The sequence below is a fragment of the Meles meles genome, chromosome 8 (genome assembly GCF_922984935.1).
Source record: "Meles meles chromosome 8, mMelMel3.1 paternal haplotype, whole genome shotgun sequence".
In the NCBI taxonomy this organism is placed as follows: domain Eukaryota; kingdom Metazoa; phylum Chordata; class Mammalia; order Carnivora; family Mustelidae; genus Meles; species Meles meles.
In genome coordinates this window covers 20,244,787-20,263,773 of record NC_060073.1, presented here as the reverse complement: position 1 = coordinate 20,263,773, position 18,987 = coordinate 20,244,787, and the positions used below count along the sequence as shown (strand labels likewise).

Below are 18,987 nucleotides of genomic sequence, written 5' to 3'. Positions count from 1 at the left end.
CTCTGTCAAAATTAATAAATAAAATCTTAAAAAAAAAAAAATTCCAACGGCCTTTTTTTGGCAGAAGAACTGAAGAAAAAAACCAATTTTCATATTCACGTAGGAACTGCAAGGAACCATGGATAGCCAAAACAATGTTGAAAAAGAAAAACGTTAGAGGACCCACACTTCCCAATTTAAAAACTTACTACAAAATTACAGTAATTAAGAGAGTTTGGTTGGTACTGGTGCAATGACAGATCTACAGACCAACAGAACAGGATTGAGAGTCCAGAAATAAATCCGTACATCAACGGCCAACTGGTTTTCAATAATGGTGCCATGATCATTCAAATGGGGAATGTCCTACAACAAATAGTGACAGAAGAAATGGATATCCGCATGCAAAAGAATGAAATTGGGCCCTTATCTAATATTCTATACAAAAATTAAGTCAAAATGAACTACTAACCTAAATAGTAAAAGCTAAAACCATACAACTTCTTAGAAGAAAAATTAGGGGTAAATCTTCATTTTCTTAGATGTGACCATGGATTCCTAGATGTGACATAAAAACCACAAGCAACAAAAGAAAAAAAACAGATAAACTGGACTTCATCAAAATTAAAGTTTTGTGTATCAAAGGACACTACCCATAAAATGAGGAAAATACAGGCTTCCAAGAAAAAAAAAGTGAAAAGATAACCTATAGAATGGGAGAAAAATACCTGCAAATCTGATATGACTCTAATACTCAGATTATACAAAAAACCCTTATAACTCAACAACAAAAAGACAACTCAATATAGAAATTGGCAAAGAACTATTTCTCTAAAGAAGATATACAAATGGCCAACAAGCACAAGATGTCCAACAATTTTAATCATTAATGAAATGCAAATCAAAACCACAATGCAATACCACTTCCTACCCACTAGGATGGCTATAGTTTTTAAAAAGAAAAAATAGTATTACCAAGGATGCAGAGAAAATGGCATGCCCATACATTGCTGGTGGGAATGGAAAAGGATTCAGTTGCTTTGGAAACAGTATGGCAGTTCCTCCAAAAGTTAAACCCAGAACTATTACATGATCCAGCAATTCCACTTAGGTATAGACCCCCAAAGAATCGAAAACAGATACTCGAATATTTGTACATGAATACTCATAGCAATACTATTCCCAATAGCCAAAAGGTAGACATAACCCAAAGGTCCATCAATGGATGAACGGATAAACAAGTTATGGTATATACATACATACATACAGTGGACTCTTATTCAACTGTTAAAAAGAAATGAAGTACTGATAAATGTTATGATATGGATGAATCTGGAAAATATTATGCTAAGTAAAAGAAGCCAGACATGAAAGGTAACACATTACATGATTCCAACTGTGTGAAATATCCAGAATAGGTAAATCTATAGACACAAAAAGCAGACTAGTGGCTCACAGAGGCAGAGAGAGGAGCAAATGGAGTAATTACTTCAGAGATCCTGGGTTTTATCTTGGAGTAATGAAAATGTTTTGGAACTAGACAGAGGTGGTGGTTGCACAACATTGTAAATATACTAAATGCCACTGAATTCTTCATTTCAACATGGTTAATTTTACAGGGTATGAATATCACCCGAGTGAAACAATAACTGGGAAATAAACAAAAAAACCCAAAAAAAGCTAAAATCAGACATTAAAACCATTTATCCAGGGGCACCTGGGTGGCTCAGTGGGTTAAAGCCTCTGCCTTCGGCTCGGGTCATGATCCCAGGGTCCTGGGAACGAGCCCCACATTGGGCTCTCTGCTCCGCGGGGAGCCTGCTTCCTCCTCTCTCTCTCTGCCTGCCTCTCTGCCTACTTGTGGTCTCTCTCTGTCAAATAAATAAAAATAAAAAAAATAAAAAATAAAAAATAAACAAAACCATTTATCCAGAGGTAAAGCTGTCCTGCAATGTTATTTTTTGCCTATGGTATTTAAACAGTTATCAGTATTTTTAAAAGTAGGTGATTTCTCAAAATATCTGGATTTCTGCCCTTTCTTAAAGGCAAAGTTTCCATATAATAATAATAAAAAAAAAGCTATTGTCAAGAAGTAGTTGCTTCCTTGAGACGGCATATATTAACTTTCCAGCTTATCAGTCTCTTCCACCTCCTATGGACTTCCTGACACCAAGGCCAAATTGTCAGTTTTATCATGCTTGTTTCAAAGAGAAATTAAGAATAAAAGTGGGGGGCACCTGGGTGGCTCAGTGGGTTAAGCCGCCACCTTCGGCTCAGGTCATGATCTCAGGGTCCTGGGATCGAGTCCCGCATCGGGCTCTCTGCTCGGCAGGGAGCCTGCTTCCCTCTCTCTCTCTCTCTGCCTGCCTCTCTGCCTACTTGTGATCTCTCTCTCGCTCGCTGTCAAATAAATAAATAAAATCTTAAAAAAAAAAAAAAATAAAAGTGGGATATCTCTTGTACTCATACTCCCATTGAAAATTGAAAAATAAAAAGTCCACATGTTTACTTCCAGCGTGCTTTACTCATTTATATTTACTGCTTCGCACCCATGACTATTTGAATTTAGAGATCCTGTTCTTTTTGGTATGATAAATATAGAAATCAAACACTCTGAACAGGATTAGAAAAACTAAGTTAACCGGTTATACCCTGAATTCCAAATTCATCTTCTGAAACTTGGCTGCAGGAATAATCAAAGTTAGCCACTTGCAAATAAATAAATGTCCAAGGGGTATTAAGCGTCTGCCTTCCACTCAGGTCCTGATCCCAGGGTCCTGGGATCGAGCCCCGCATCAGGCTCCCTGCTCAGTGGGGAGTCTGCTTCTCCCTCTCCTACTCCCCCTGATTGTGTTTCCTCTCTTGCTGCGTCTCTGTCAAATAAATAAATAAAATCTTGAAAAAAAATAAAAAGATTAAACATCCAAATAGTTTCATCAATCAAGGTTAAATAAATTTGGATGGAAGGTAAAGCAAGATCCATCCCTGGTCACTTGGATCTCCCTTCCCTGATAGAACACCAGTGTTGACACGAAAGGTGAAGATTTGGCAGCTCATGTTTCCTAAGAGGGAAGACTGGGATTTGAGGATAATACATCGGATAATATTCTCATCTTGGAAGCACTCCTTTTTTAGAGGATCTAGTATAAGTTCCTATGCAAGATATATATAGAAGTAGGGAAATGGGTGGTAATCTGGCAGTTTCTCCCAACGAACCCAGGACTTTTTTTCAGTAGCTTACCTTGGGACGTACAAAGAGGTCTTTCGTGCAGGGGAAGGGTGCAGTGGATAAAATACAAACATAGTTCCTGGGAACTAACTACATCAGTCTAATAGACTTTAAATGCTTTAGTTCCATGTATCAGTAACAGGTGTTTAGCCCCATTTCACAGAGTGCTGGAGAGACAGGGACATAAAAGGCAGTGGTATTGCGGGGGGGCGGGGAATGTAAGTTGTCTGGCTCCATGTTTCTGCCAAAACGTTTCTAGCCTCAAAGCTCTTTAAACTCTAGCACTCATTTTCTCAGAGCCACCATGTGATGTGGCCTCTAATAAGGGTAAGACAGGGGAGCTCTTCTCTTGGGTGGATAAGGAGTTGGTAATGCCTGATGGGAGAAGGAGACATGAGACGCTGTCGTTATTACTGACACTGCCTTCTTCCTTTTCTGTGCCAAGGTGGGAGGCCTTTGAAACCACACAACTTGCCATGCTTCCTTCCCTGGAGGCACAGCCTCCATCTGTACCCGTCCTAAATGCACTGCACACTGAGTCTGTGAGGGTTTAGCCTTGATTTATCCACCCTTGTATTCAGGGATCACATTCAGCATAGCAGCTGGCTCCTAATCAATACATTTCTATTAAATGCATGTTATCACCCTAAAGCAAACAGAAAGGAACCCATGTAACCTGGTCACACAGAGAAGGCTGGACACAAGTTTTGATAACTCTATGAACAGACTGTAATACTTCTGTGGCTACAATATTTATATTGGTTCACTCTTAGCCCATCTATGAGATCTCTTAATCACTATAAATGTGATATTGGAAATGAGACACAGAAAAGAAGGACAGCAGAATGCTCTCAAGTCAGAGGATTCTGAGAATGGAGTCTGGTCTAAAGCGTACCCCTGCTGACGGAGCTTAGTAACCTGCAAGCCCATCAGGCCAGGTGGTCTGCTAAACTAACAGAGCAATGACCAGATTCCTCCATTAGATCAACAAGAAGAGAGACCATGCAATTTGCTGCTAGGAAAGAAATTCTTTTTAAAATTTTTGAGAATTCCTGGGTACCTTTTTATGTTATTAAAATTAAAAGCTCTATGAACATGGAAGGCCAGAACCTACAAAAGATATTGAAGATCCAATGTGAAAAAAAGCAAGTTACAAAATATGTATTGTTTAATTTTGGTTTTTGCTTTAAAAATGTTAGTAGATGCACAGAAAATAAGTGAGGGAATCTAATCTGAATTGTTTATACTGCTTATATGTGTAAGAGATTAGAATAATGCGGGAAGTTTACTCTTTCCATAGATTATGAGGTGGATGCATTTTGTACATTATATCTTTCCATAATGTTTGATTTTTCTTTCATTAGGAGTATGTATTATCTTAGATGTAATCAGGAAAATGAGAAATGTAAAAATAAAATGATACTGAAAAAATATGTCTCCTGAAAGTATCTTTACCAAAAAAGAGGTCAGAGGAAAATGTGATTTGGTAATCTAAAGGAGAGTTTTGAAACCGCATTCTTTGGAACTCTAAGGCTCTTCACCAGCAATCTGAGAGCCAGCAAGGACACGAGGCAGCTGATCTCCAAATACGCCCCTACCCAAACTACCCAGCTTGAGCATTTCACTTTCATATTTTAATAATGAATTTCTGTTGATACTAAGTTTGAAAACTTAGGATGTAAAACATACATAACTAATTTATTTCTGAATGTTCCTCAAAGCACTTTCTGGGGCTTGAGTAGGCTCCCCGGGAAAAGAGATCTGTTTTCCCTTGTGTTTTCTGAGCATGAGGTTTTAGTACCAGCTTTTTAGTGCAAGGTCTGCTGCATTTATGAGCAGCCTGGGTAGAAAGCCGGGTGCTCTATGCATAAGGATCCTCTGTTCAAGAAGGCCAAGGCAGCAGGAAGCCTCTAATTCCCACCATCTGGCCAGCCTCTCTGAATCATGGTCAGCCATCCAGAAGCAGAAGATTCAGGATCACCAGAGACTATTTTCAGAAGAATGAGAACTCAAGCCTGAGCAATTAGAAATAGGTCAATGACTTTTTAAAGCAACTTTCTTGAAAGAGGTTGCTTTTCTTTGCAAAATTCGTTCTCGTCACTGGTCTTTCTTTAAATAGATTATGGTGACTGCCTATAAATCCTTTTTCTTGTTTTTAGAAGTCTTCTATCACAGAACCCTTAAGTATTTTTGGAGGTTACTTGTATTTCCATAGCCTTGTGTTTTTAAGAGAAAATATGACTTTAGAAATATACAGAGAGACTTCAATATTTGAGCTAAAATGGCTGTATTCTCTAGAGTTTAAAAAAATGCTTTTTGGAAATTTAAAATTTTTCATTTGGTTCTTCATTTTCTAAAATAACCAGGGGAAATCTGTCAAATGAAATCCCTTTCCCTGTTTTGTTTACTCTTCCTGACTTTCACAGTCATATCCTCATCTGGATTCTTACTGGGTCAAAACTAATATGCCATTTTCTGTGTATTATACCTCTGTGCTTCCCAAGAGCAGCAGAAACCCATCTGTGAATATCTGCTCAGAACCAGCAGGGGGCACTCACTCCCACAGGAATCTGAATCCATTTGTAAGGGGATGGTGGGAAAAGCAACCTAACTTTCTTCAATAAGACTGGCCCTTTTGCACTGCGGATAAATGATCACATGATGAGCAACAGGTTACCGACAGTAGTGCTGAGATAAAGCATTCTTGAGAGAATGTATTTAGAGACAGCCCAGCCTCAAAGGCAAGGCTATTACTGCCCGAAGCAGATGCATAGTCTGCCTGTACCTGTTTTTCAAGGCTTGGCTTGCTAAGCTGTACAGTCTGAGGTCCAGCGAGTCTGGTCCCTGGAGTAGCTATCACAATGCTGGTGAGCTGGGCCATGGGGAACGTTTTGGCTATGGTTGCAGTCTGCCCATTGACGACACGGACGGGGTGGATGGAATTCTGGGAGGTAGGGAGGGTCGTGGGGGTGAACTTGGTCAGCATGACGGGCCTCTGGATAAGTTGAGGAGCTGCAAGCATGGGAGGAGGTGCTGGGGCAATAGGAATGTTATTCTGGGCCACAGGCTTGGGTCGAACCTATGGGGAAAGAGAGGATAATATTACTTAAAGAAATTTCTCAAGTCTTGTAAGTTTAAGACATTGCCAGGTCTTTCACACTTTATATGTGAAATGGTATTTAGTGCCAATATTTATTAATATTCATGCTGGTAGTATTAATTCTATAGCTATCAGGACATATAATCTTACAACAGACTCATCAGCTCTTAAGAGGGTCCAAATGTTACCCTACCATGTGGTTTTTCTGAATCCAGACCTTAGCTCCTTCTCCCATACCATGCTGGCTCTTCAGGCTGAGGTCAAATGCCTAATCCAGAGACTGGTCACACTCAGGGTTTGTGCCCAATGTTGTAATAATGCTGCCGCTGGTCTTATTCCACATTCTAAATTTCTTCATGTTCGTGGCTTCAATTCAGTGTGATTCATTGCTCTCTAACTCCCTGTTCTTGGCTGCTCCTCTAAGTCACCTTTGTGGGCTTCCTCTTCCTCTGCCCAATCCTAAATGTATTTCTCAGAGTTTTGTCTAGGAACCTCTTTTCTTCCCAATCTCCTTACTCTTCCTGCGAATTCTCACCCATCCCATGGATTCAATTACCATCTACTGTACTGAAAACATCCATACTTGGTATCTCAGGAACAGACATTTCCTGAACTTCAGAATCACATACTCAACTGCCCGTCATATATCTCTACTTGGAAGTCTTCCAAGAAATTAAAAATCAACATGTCTAGGGGCTCCAGGCAGGCTCAGTCAGTGGAATGTGCAACTCCTGATCTTGAGGTTGTGAGTTTGAGCCCCATGTTGGGTGTAGAGGTTGCTTAGAAATAAAATCTTTAAAAACAATGACAACAAAAAATCATTATGTCTCAAACTCACCTTTTTCTTCCTCTGACCCTCTCCTTCCTCCTATCATCCCCTCAATAAATACATAACCTTGCTAAATAAACTTCAGAACCATTCTTGATGCTTTCTACTCCACCTCTACTTCCTAAATCCCTCTCAAATATGGCTACTTTCTATGCTCATCCTGCCATCACTCTACCTTATGTTTAGCTTACTGGAACAGTGACAAAGAATTATGATTAAAAACACGGGGTTAGCCTTGCTTGGGTTCAAATCCTGGTTCCTGCCTCTTACTAGACAGCTAACCTCAGGTAACATAACGTGATTTAAGCCAGCATTTTCCGAACTTTCTGTACAGTGACCCTGTGGGCAAAATCTTTTCCCCTTATGCATGAAACTTTGACCTGCAGTTAACTCTCCAGCTCTGTTCCCCTGGAAACCTGATTAAGGGTAAGAATGTCAACTATGTTACCAGGCAACATTGCTTATGGTAAAAATGATCCCTTACTGCTAAACTGAATCTGAACGGGGAGAATTAAAAATACTTGATAGGACACCATGCTTTGGGCTTCATGAAGTGGGCTTACTTTTGTAATGGAGCATGTCCCCATGTGTGGGGATCTTGAAAGCCATGGCTATGGAATTGTTATAAGATACACTGGTTCCTGCATGGCATAAGCCTTCTATGTCAGGATGGCTCTCCTACCGTCTAGATCAAGATCTCATCTCCCTGCACCCGAGCTATCACTGGACAGCTGTAGAGACTGCCAATCAGGCTGACGAAAAATGTTTGATGCTGTCTTGCTGGTAAGCTGTGGTTTCTGTCTTGTATTGTTCCAAGTAGACTGGTACCATGTGTGGGCCTTGACAGTCTTCACGAATCTGAATATTTAGCTGAACTTAAAATGACCGTGTGGTGGCTGCTGTAGACACACAGTAGGGAATACATTTTTCTTTTTTTTAGGGAATACATTTCTTACTGTAACCAGTACTTGCATATAGACGTAGACCTCTATATCTCTATAAAACAAAAACTTGATGAGACATTACATATGTGCTTGTACTCTAATGTTTCATATTTTGTTTTGTTCATTTTATTTAAAAACCCTGGTCACGATCCATTAGATTGATTTCACATAGCCTACTAATGGGTCATGACCCACTGTCTGGAAAACATGGACTAAGCCCTAGGTTCCCTACCTAATAACAATAGTAATAACTTCCACAGGGCTGTTGTGGGGATTAAAACAGATAACCCACAGAAAGTGCCTCACACAGTAAACAGTACACAGCAGCAGTCTTTAAACATTCGCTATTATTGTCTTCTTGCCCACAATCTCCATCATCTCCAATCTATTTTCCACACAATGACAAAAGGGAATTAAAAAAAAACAAAAACAAAAACAAAAAACTCATTTCAGATATTTGTTTGAAGTGTTTTCATAGATCCCTGTTTTTCTGGGATAAGGCCCAAATTCCTACATAGTCTAGAAGGCTCCATAAGCTTTGGCACAATGGGCTTCTCCAGCCTCACCTCTTCCCCTAGCCTGAGTCGGCTACATGGCCCACTATGGTGAGCTATACCAAATTGCCTTTTGGTTCCTTAGGCTTACATGTATCTCTCCATACTGGATTTGCATATATGCTCTATCCTCTGCCTGGGACACTTTTATTCTTCCTCCAAAACTCTGTCAGGCTAACTTTACTAGGATTTTAGGGCTCAGACTGAATGTCAACTCTTCTAGGAAACTTTCTAGAATACTCTTAAGAATGAGATGGGGGTTCCCCCCATGTGTGGTCAGACTACCTTGTACTTCCCATAATGGACTCTGTGATTGCCTGTACATAGATCTGAAGCTCTCTGAGGGCAGAGAACTGTCTATCTTGAAAACTGGCTTTTCTGATACCCAAGGATCTATTGGATAAATGACTGAAATCACTTTATCTTATGTTCTCAATGCCCAAACCTACTGCACAGGCAATTTGGAAGTCACCCACGTCCACTGACCACAAAATTCCTTTCTCTTCTCTCTTTGCCTGCAACATGGGCCTCAGATGGGAACTCCTAGGCTTTCTACTTGGCAAGTCAAGTCCCCTCAAAACCCATACTGGGGCAATCCTGACATCCTGCCATGAGAATGAGTTTAGTTCAATTGCTAAAAGAATTCTCCCAGGGCAATACGGGCAAGCAGAGCTGCCAGGGTCTAGGTAGAAAGTTTCCTGTGTAGACCCCTAGTCCACGCTTCTATAGGCAAATCTTTGTGTTTAAAAATGATACTAAATGCCATTACTTCCCAGAGTAAAACTAAATTTCTCTGGTTTCTACTGGTTAGTTTGCCTATTGTTTCCTTCCCTACTCTCTTTGGCTCATGGTGGGGGGTGGGGAGTAGTGATTGCATTCCTTCCCCACTGGCAGGCAGGTTTGGCTAAACTTCCAGTAAGTTAACATCATAAGGTTTGAAATGGTGCCTTAAATTCTCCTTTTCTTCACATCCCCCGCTACTGCCTTTGGTCACTGCTAAAAAACCCCAGGGATCAAATAAGCTTCTTCCCAGTATAGAAATCATCATCTAGAACCTTCAGCTAACTAAGTAAGATCTGAACAAAGCTGAGCTGATATGCACACTTCAGGCGGCTCAGAGAGGGCCCATGAGGACTTCTGTCTCACCTAACCCATCACTGGGCTTGTCACTGCTTTACTCACCTGTGGAAGAAAGTTAGGACGTGGAGTGAGTCGAGGAGGGGGTATAAACTGTGGTACTTTGATGGGCTGAGGAGGTGTTGCCTGAACCTGCTGAAAAACAGGAAAAATAAATAAACCACAGAGAATGACAGTTGTTCAATACCAAAGCTAGGCGTTCTTAAAGTATTTTTAGCATCACTATTCTCTGGGTCAGACAGTATTTTCTAAAAATTTTCACTGCAGAATTAACCATCTGAATTAATACTTCCTGAAGAAAACTTTCTTACTCTCCCACCTGCACATTTTACCCTACGGAAGTGAACCAACTGCATTTCTGTGTCCTTACATGCCTAAAGTAAAACACAGCGGGCTTGGCAATCTTAGACAATTTCCTCTGACATTCAAGAACTCTTGCACGTACATATTTTAAAAGTCAAGACTGGATCCAAAGTAAAACCAAACTTGCTGCCTGGCCAAATGGGCTTTTTCCTAATATAAGAGCTTTATCTAGCACTGAATGGCTTTATTCCTGTAGAGAAGTCGCTAATTCTCAGCATTTGGCTGAGATAACTGGTCACTTCTCTCAAGATTCCCAGTAAATGCTGAAGCTTCACTTTACTGCTATCTAGTTTACTCATCACTGGTCATCACCCAAAAGCCACCAAGAGCTCTTAGCTGCAATTTTAAGAACAGACTTTAAAACCACAATTTGGTTATATTTTCCCCAAGCTTCAGAGAGCATCAATTTCTAATAGTTTCACCCTAGAATCTCATGATCAGTTTTTGTTCAAGTAATTCTTCAAGGGATTTTTTGGTCCCCTGACAGACCTTGGACACAGACACTGTTAATTTGTGAGTTTCTTGAATATTTTTAAGTACCTCAGCTTGTTCTAGTACTTCCTTGGTGCAGCCAATTTCAAGGGATAGTGAACTAAAGGAGTTCAGCCGGGAGTTTTCCCCAAATCGGTAATACAGACCAGAAAGTCTGTAAGCACTCAAGTTTCACAGGCAGGTCTGCGAACAGGATGGAGAGAGCAACATGCAACAGTGTGCATGCCCCTATGAAGGACATGCCTCCCCAAGTCAAGTCAGACTTCGACTGCAGATAATGCACTGCATGGATCTGGGTCCTTGGTGTCAAGGGACACTTGTACAGTTATTTGAGCAGATAGTAGGAATGCTATATTCCCTTGTCAGCCCCAAAGGAAAACTTGGTATGGCTGAATGATGGAGACTAAAAAATTCAGCAGGAGCATAAAATGGATATACTCTACAAATGCCTATCCTGAACCCTCTCATGTCGCCACACATGAGTAGCAGCTGCTGGCTTACCAGAGTGACTGTGTTTTTTGCCACAATTTGGACAGCCTCTGCCCCAGGCCCAGTGACCTTACTAGACGTCTGGAGGTTGACTGGTGTGTTCTGCACATCAGTGCTGAGCACAGCCTTCTGACTGTTGATGGCGGTCACCATAGCAATGGTAGGTCTCTGGCCCACAACAGAGGCAGGCATGGTCGCAGTTGCTGCTTTCAAGACGAGAGGTAGTGTCTTTGTGGTAATCATAGAAGCTGTAGTTACAGTCTTCTAGGAGACATGGAGAACAGATATTAGGACACTGAAGTGTGACCCCACTAAACAATATGCTGCTAATCCCCAGAAAAAAACAAAGCAATGATTCTTCTAATTAAGTTTCTCAATATAACAGTATTTCTTTTGTTTACATACAGCACACTTCTTACTGTAGAGAAAGATAATCTCTAGTTTGTGCCAGACTTTTCAAACTTAGCTTTAAGTTCATAGTCGTAACTGCAGATAGATATGGGCACAGGATTTTCAACAATGAATGGGGTGGGTTTACAGGTATAGAATGTAAGTGCACCTATTTATCTGCTTCTTTTTTTTATTCTTTGCTTGTTCTCAATGGGGTACACAACATCTCTATTTTTAATTGCTACAACCTCATCGATAGGAAGCCATCATATAATTCTGGTTATCTGCCTCCTGTGACACAAAAGCTGGGATAAAAGGACAGTGTCTTTTCATTCTTTTGAGGGTCGCCCTAGAGAGGAGGAAGGGAAACTCACATGAGGATTAGCACAATTGTTGCCTCAGAGGCAGTAAATCCCAAACTCTAGATAATAAAACCTATTAACCACCTAGTATAGTAAATACCAGCTCTTGATACCAAAGGGCTGAGAGTCACTAACTACAATCTTTTCTCTGGAGAGCTGCTGCAGAAGCAATCAAAGATCCGGTGAAATATGACAAAGTGGAAACAAACACCTGTGGTTCAAAAAGCCTTACAGATCAGGGGTGCCTGGGTGGCTCAGCTGGTTAAACATCTGACTCTTGGTTTTGGCTCGGTCATGATCTAGGGGTCATATACTGAGCCCCGTGTCAGGCTTGGCACAGGATATGGAGCCTGCTTGAGATACTCTCTCTCCCTCTCCTCCTGGCCCTTCACCACTGCTTAGGAAAATAAAAATAAAAATAAAAAAAGCCTTATGGTTGAGAGGACAAGCAGAGGTAACAGGACTTAGTCCTCCACTAGTGCTGAAGCTCTGCAGCTGTAAGTTTCTAGACTTCTTAGTGGAGTAGGTAAAGGGAACAGTTACGAAACAAGAAAATGCAAACGACCTTATACACGGCACACACACCTATCCAGTGCTGTTACTCACTCAAGATCCTTGAGATCCAACTGTTTCAGGAACACGGAAGTGCAACCAGAACAGGCTGGTTCTGATTTTGGTACAACTCCACCTTCTTCTTCTTACTCTACACTGGCACTGTCCAGTTTGGTAGCTCCCAGCCACACGTGGCCATTTCAATCCAAATTAATTAAAACAAAATAAAATTAAAACATCAGTTCCTCAGCCACACTGTCCACATTTCAAGTGTTCAAAAGCCACTTGTGGCTAGTGGCTACCAAACCAGACAGCGATTTCCAACACTGCAGGAAGTTCTACTGGACAGCACTGCTCTAGACCAGTGAAAAGGACCCCACTCTCCCTGAAACAGATCTGGACAAAAGCCCTCGTGCATTTCTAGTTCAGTGACTATGTCAATATTTCTGTACTAAGTTGGGGTTTTTTTTGGGGGGGGTAATTCTTTATTTCCATCTTCTGCCTGAAATACACACATAAATCATCTAATCTTTTAGTATCTTTATTGCCTTTCAATGAAAACAATTAGCGATCTGGCCTCACCTATCCCACTGCAGCCTACAAACAATCTTTATTAATGCTTGTAACAAAAATCACCCAAATCTTGGTTTCCTCTTCTCTAATCAACAAAACAGGCATGTCTCATTCTCCTTGCCAGTGCCTCCTCAAATGTGAAATGGGAGTAAAAGGAGACCACTGGTATTTATTTGGGGGATGGGGTGGGGGTTCATCTACTATTAATGCATGATGAAAACCAAATAAAAGCTAAATGGTGTTTATCATTTGAAATAGTACATTAGTGTAGCAGAAAGGGCCGACTTTACATTGCCATTTATTGTAGTAAGTGTTTATAACCCAGTGTGACATTAGCCCTATCTTTCAGTTTAAGACACTGAAATACAAAGACCTTTTCAAATGGTGAGCAAGTCACACCAGATGGCATTCAATCTTGGTGCCAACACAGGTTATGGAAGCAAAATCTCTCATCAGCAGAACTCACTGACATGGATTTTAAAAAACAATTGTGCATGCTGTTACTGCTTTGAAAGAGGTCATGTACTTTTGTTTGAAACATTGTTGGTTCAGGTAAATTATTATCAATATTTTGAATCACCCTAAAGCGATTATTCTAAAAAAAAAGTCAGTGAAACCTTTAATTCACCTGAATTACATACTTACCACTGACCGCAACACTTAAAAATAACCTTAAAACCTAACAAGTGTGTTGACATCTTAGGTTAGCATCTTATTCCCCTTTATAAATATTTAGTTATGGCTAATCTCATAACATGTACTCCAGCATCTATATAATTCTCTGTATGTAAAGGTGTAGTACTATCTAGTACTACATTCACTGATGAAAACTTTTTGGAAAATACATCAGCTAACCACTTATTCACACCAGGTATCAACAGAGATATTGCTTAAATCCTTCCCTCTGGTGGGGTGCTTATTCTAAGTGCTTGGGGATATAAACCAAACTCTTGGGAGTGTTAGAGTTTAGATGACAAAGAGAATCTAGAATTTTGAAATCCAAACCTAATGACAACCTCTGACTTGTTTGGCAGGAAGGAGAGAAGACACGGGAGAGGAAAGGTATCCAAAGAAAATGATGTTTCTGGAAGCTGTGAGTAGTCCCTGGCTGGTTGATGCTGTCCAATTGTGACTGGCTTCCAGATAAGTGAGCAGTTTCCCCACAGCGTCATGAAGAGGTTCTTTAATTGACAAAATCTAAACTGCACCAACGAAAAGTTAATGCAGAAATACATGGCATGAAGCACTAAAAATCCTTTTATTTGTTTATTTTTTTCGGCCAAGTTATTGTAGTTTACCAGCACAGCATGCAGTGTTGATTTAAAACAGACTGAAATGAACAAATTGGAACGGCCAAGGGTTATTACTATGGGCGCTAGTGAACTTCCATCCCTAGTTCAGGCTATTTTCATTTAATTTTGAATGGCAAGTAACTGTTGCGCACTCACATGACTACAAATAGAACCACCCTACTCCTCTTTTGGTCCATTAGGATTTATTTTCTATTTGGTTTCATTAACTGTTGCTTCATTATATTTGTATTCCATCATTAAAAAGGACACGATTGTGAATGTGAGTTGAAGGGTATACTTGCATTCAACTCTACTAGTCTTTCATTTTTTTTCTGTGAATTGAAAAATTTTCAACATCTACCTACAAGGATGAATTTGAGTTAACTAAGTAAAGGGGACCGGTCCCCCCACTCCCATGCCTTGGTCCCTGCTAGCCACCTGACTCAGAATAAAAAACATTCTCTGTCAAGCACCTCCTGTTTGCCTGTGCTGACTGCTACTTAATATTCCTTTCCAAACTTAGATATTTAACATATGCCATATACAACTGCTCAGTTGTCCTTGACCTCATGGACTTTTAAGGACTCCCTTTGCCCAAAACTAACAGTTCTGCAATGCACTGGAGGGCTTCTCCAAGCTAGCTGCTTTCTACCTGTCTGGCTTTATCTCCCTCTCCATTATTGCCCAGAATCCACACGAGAGCCACATCAGTCTCTTTGCTATTCCTGGGACACACATTTACTTTTGTTCACACAGCTGTCTACATCTGTGACGCTCCTCCCCTCTGCTCTATCGCTAAAATCTCACTGATCTGTCCACATCCTGCTCAAGTGTCACCCCTCCGTGAAGCACCTCTGATCTCTCTAGTTAAAATTTACTCTTCACTAGTACTTTCGTTTTATTCTCTTTGTTGGCTGTTTACACTGGCTGTTTACACCGTCCTCTTTTCTAAATTTTTAATTTTCTTGTTTTTGAATCCACCTTCTTCATTGCCGAGCACAGTGTCTGCATATAATAGCGACCCAATAAAAATTTACAGGATGAATGAAAATGATGATAATATACCAGATCCTAGGCAGGGACCGTCAACACCTCTTTGTATACCAGAATCCAGCACACAGAAAACACCCAATAAATACTGACTGACAGTTTATTGTAAAGACAGAAACCAAAAACTTAGAGGGTCTTTTGGCTTTTAAAATTATACATCTGCATTTAACAAAACAGAATAGAATAGAACAAGCTCAGCTAAATCAATGAAATATATGGTAGGTGGGCTACCAGGTGGACAGATGCCACACCACACTGTTTTGGGGCTAGCCCTTCACCCCTTACTATCACTCACCATCCCACAGCAGCACAGAACTCAGATGACTAGGAGGGAAGAGCTATTATAAGTATTACATAAATATTTCCTGATTTGTGGGACACAGAATGTTACTTGAACAGAAAGTTTCCACGCGTTAAGAGAGAAAACTCCTACATACCAGGAAACAGTGAATTCTACCACACTCTTTCCCTGTAGACACTTTCTGATGAAACTGTATTTTGTAAAGAGAACAAACTAATCAACTCTAACAAAAGTAATCTGATAAGCAATCCTTCAGAAGAAATACAAGTCCTGGTCAGGGGGTTTTAAAAGTCAGTTTAAATGCTTCATTTTCAAAGAGCCCTGGAGTGGAGATTATGGTAAAATTTATGCTCCAGATATCTGATTCACAACAGGAATGACTCTTTTTCCTACACTGGCAGCGTTTTCTATAATGTTGGCATTTCATTTTTTGGTACTGTACAGTAGTACAGAAGAGCCATGAATGGACAGACGTTCTCACCAGAAGATCTGGGTTCACATCTTGGCTCTACCACACATACTATCTATATGATTTTAAATAATTACTTCATCTCTCTGTGTCTTGGTTTTCTTTTCTAAACAATAACAACAACAACAATAATAATACCTTCCTTATTAGGGTTGTGGTGAGGACTGTGTATGTTACATATGTAAAGCACTCAGGAGAGTAGCAATTTACAGTAACCTCGACTAAATGTCAACTATCTTTACTAATCTTTGCTATTTTTTACAAGTATGTATTCCTCACTTGAAAAATGTCCTATGTGAACCAGCCCAATGTCCATAGACAGTGATTAATCAAGCGAATTATAATCTTTTTCTCTATGTATACAGTGAAGACCTGGTACTGATGCATAAAGGATGCCCATGCTTGCATTTCAGAAGATCCCAACGTCTTTGAAATCATGTGTAAAAATGAGTGCTCTTAGGTGTGAATGTGTACTGTTCTGGAGAGAGGATCCACAGCTTTCACCAAAGTCTTAAAGGGGTCATGATCCCTAAGAATCAAGAACCACTGCTCAACCATCCCATCTTAAAAGGTATGCCTACATTACAGGAAGGTGTGTGGAGATCAAGCCTGAATAGTTTGTGTGTGTGTGTGTGTGTGTGTGTGTGTGTGTGTGTGTTCCAATAACACTTCATTTATGGATGCTGAAAATGGACTTTCATATAATTTTCATACAAAATAATACAAATACTATGAAAAACCTTTAACCATTAAAAATGTCAAAAACATTTGCTTTGAATAGTTTTCCTAACTGAACATTATTCCCAAATATGTCCTTTTTGTGTATTTTGCCTTACTGTCCTTACATGCTAGTTTAAATTCCCCTTTCAGCAAAAACATCTGCGTAACGATACCAAGTCAGAATGTTATCAAGCCTCCAGTTCTTAGTTCTAGTTTGGACCCGTAGCTTCCATTTCAGATTTCCTTCAATATATTAGAACAAATTCATATGCTCTGAATAATGGAAACACATCACCCTTCTTCTGAATGCCTTTCTACCTGGTTCACCTCCACACCTAACTGCTAAGAGTTCCAGCAAAACGATTTCAGTGGAGGCAGAGTCACACAGACTTTTAGAACAGGTGCAGAGAAATACTTCCAGAAATGCAAAATAAGACCTTAGTTCTGTTCTAACACAGAGAAGTGATTTTTCTTTGTCACTGACTACCTTTCCCCTCTTCTTTGGACAGGTGGGAAATCATTTGACTTTTACTCCTCAGTAATACTATTTCCTTCTGCCAGGGAATTTCAAGGGATTTTTTACCCCAGTGTATAGTATAAAAAAGTAACCACAGTAACTTTTGTCTAGTGCTAGCTGAGCTTAGTACTGAAAGGGGCCCCAGCTCTACATGCCTGATAATAAACCAGCCTAGCACAGGAAGCCTGCAGGGTTTCCGCACACTTTTACCTGGGAAGCGGTCAGGCTGGGAGAGGGTGCCGTCGACTGGGTGTGGTGGTGGTGGTACTGCGGCGGCTGCTGGAGCTGCTGGAGGGGTTGCTGCTGTGCTGTTTGTAGTTTGTTTTCAGACTGTGGCAATGGCTGTATTTGGAACTTGTCTGGTTGTTCTTGCTTCACTATCAGGTTCTTCCGTAGCTGTTCAACTACCCTTTTCTACCCCGTGGAGACAAAAAGAAAGACCATGGATCAGAGTATTGCCCTGTCAGCTCTGTGACGTGTGCAGCTACACACCTCTGACATCGTTCTGTGACTGGCTTCACCTAAAACTTGTGACGTCTGAAATTTACAGATGCGACACAGGAGGAGAAACCGACAGCATAGGAAACATTTTATAGCTCAAGGGAGACGGAGCCACACAGAGGAGAAGAGAAGATAATGGACTTCACACAGCAGAGCTCACATTTCTTGACCATCATTAGCCTGGTGTGCTCGGCTGGAAGGGCAATATTGCGTGGCCACGAACACTGGACTCTGGAGACACAGACTTCCGTTTCACTACTTACCAGCTCTCTGATGTTCATCAAGCTACTTAACCTATCTGTGTCTCGATTTCCTGTTCTGTAAAATGAGGTGATTAACAACATCCTTGGGGTTCTTAACAGGCTGCTGGAAGTAAAGTACAACTGTGACGGGCACATTGCTAGTGGTTTTACTTTTAGTATCTGGTAACACAGACATTGGCCATACTAATTTTTGTTATTCAAACAAACATCACGTATCGGTTTCAAACATTAAACGGACTCTTAAACAGAGAAACCCTGATCTCAGAAATACGCCGTATAAAGAATACTCATTCTAAATGACTCAACTGTGAAACTCATGAGCAGGACCTCTTTGCTAGGATAGGATCTGCGGAAACGTGTACATTTGTTTAGGCAAAGGAGGGATTTAGTTACATGGGATAAAAATTTAAAAACTGAAGTTTCTTGAATTTTCTACATCTTATCCAAATCCAAGAAAAATATGTATTTGGATACTTTCATTACTATATTTCAAAAGAACATAAGCTCCATGAGGGCAAAGACCTATTTTGTCCATGATTATACTTGGGGCTAGAACTATGTAGCTAAGTAAATGTCTCCTCACAAGATGTGTAAAGTGATGGGAACCGGTGACCAGCAAATGACTCAGGGAACGTGTCCTATAAAACCACTGGGGGCCAGACTGGGGCTGCCCACTGGGCCTCCTCATGGCTGGAAGCAAGTGTAAGCAGCACTCTTCATATACTTTCAACTGAGCTCACCAGCTGAGGTTTGTTATTTCTGATAAAATAGACTGTCATTTTCTAATACAGATCATGAGTGAAGAAAATTAAGTAAATGAAGATCTTTAAATAAAGGGTTAAGTGATACCATATGGCCAGGTTGATTTCAAATTCCCCTTA

At 40.4% G+C, this 18,987-nt stretch overlaps 1 protein-coding gene and 1 long non-coding RNA gene across 16 annotated transcripts in view; one reads left to right on the top strand and one right to left on the bottom strand.

Annotated features, from left to right (window-relative positions):
- Positions 1 to 18,987, bottom strand: part of PHF21A (PHD finger protein 21A) — a 193,125-nt gene that overhangs the window by 35,295 nt on the left and 138,843 nt on the right. For 8 of the 15 annotated variants that reach the window (XM_046014659.1, XM_046014668.1, XM_046014658.1 and 5 more), the window contains 4 exons: positions 17,553 to 17,756; positions 11,129 to 11,380; positions 9,818 to 9,907; positions 5,994 to 6,287 (listed from right to left, as the gene is read on the bottom strand). In XM_046014659.1, the coding sequence (XP_045870615.1) occupies positions 5,994 to 6,287; positions 9,818 to 9,907; positions 11,129 to 11,380; positions 17,553 to 17,756 (840 nt within the window). Of the gene's footprint in view, positions 1 to 5,993; positions 6,288 to 9,817; positions 9,908 to 11,128; positions 11,381 to 12,474; positions 12,602 to 17,552; positions 17,757 to 18,106; positions 18,137 to 18,987 lie in introns of those variants that run through there. The other 7 variants (XM_046014665.1, XM_046014672.1, XM_046014667.1 and 4 more) reach the window with 4 other exon arrangements.
- Positions 5,943 to 16,777, top strand: LOC123948158. Its single transcript, XR_006819927.1, has 3 exons — positions 5,943 to 6,075; positions 14,028 to 14,086; positions 16,471 to 16,777. It is a non-coding gene; the product is annotated as an uncharacterized LOC123948158 (long non-coding RNA).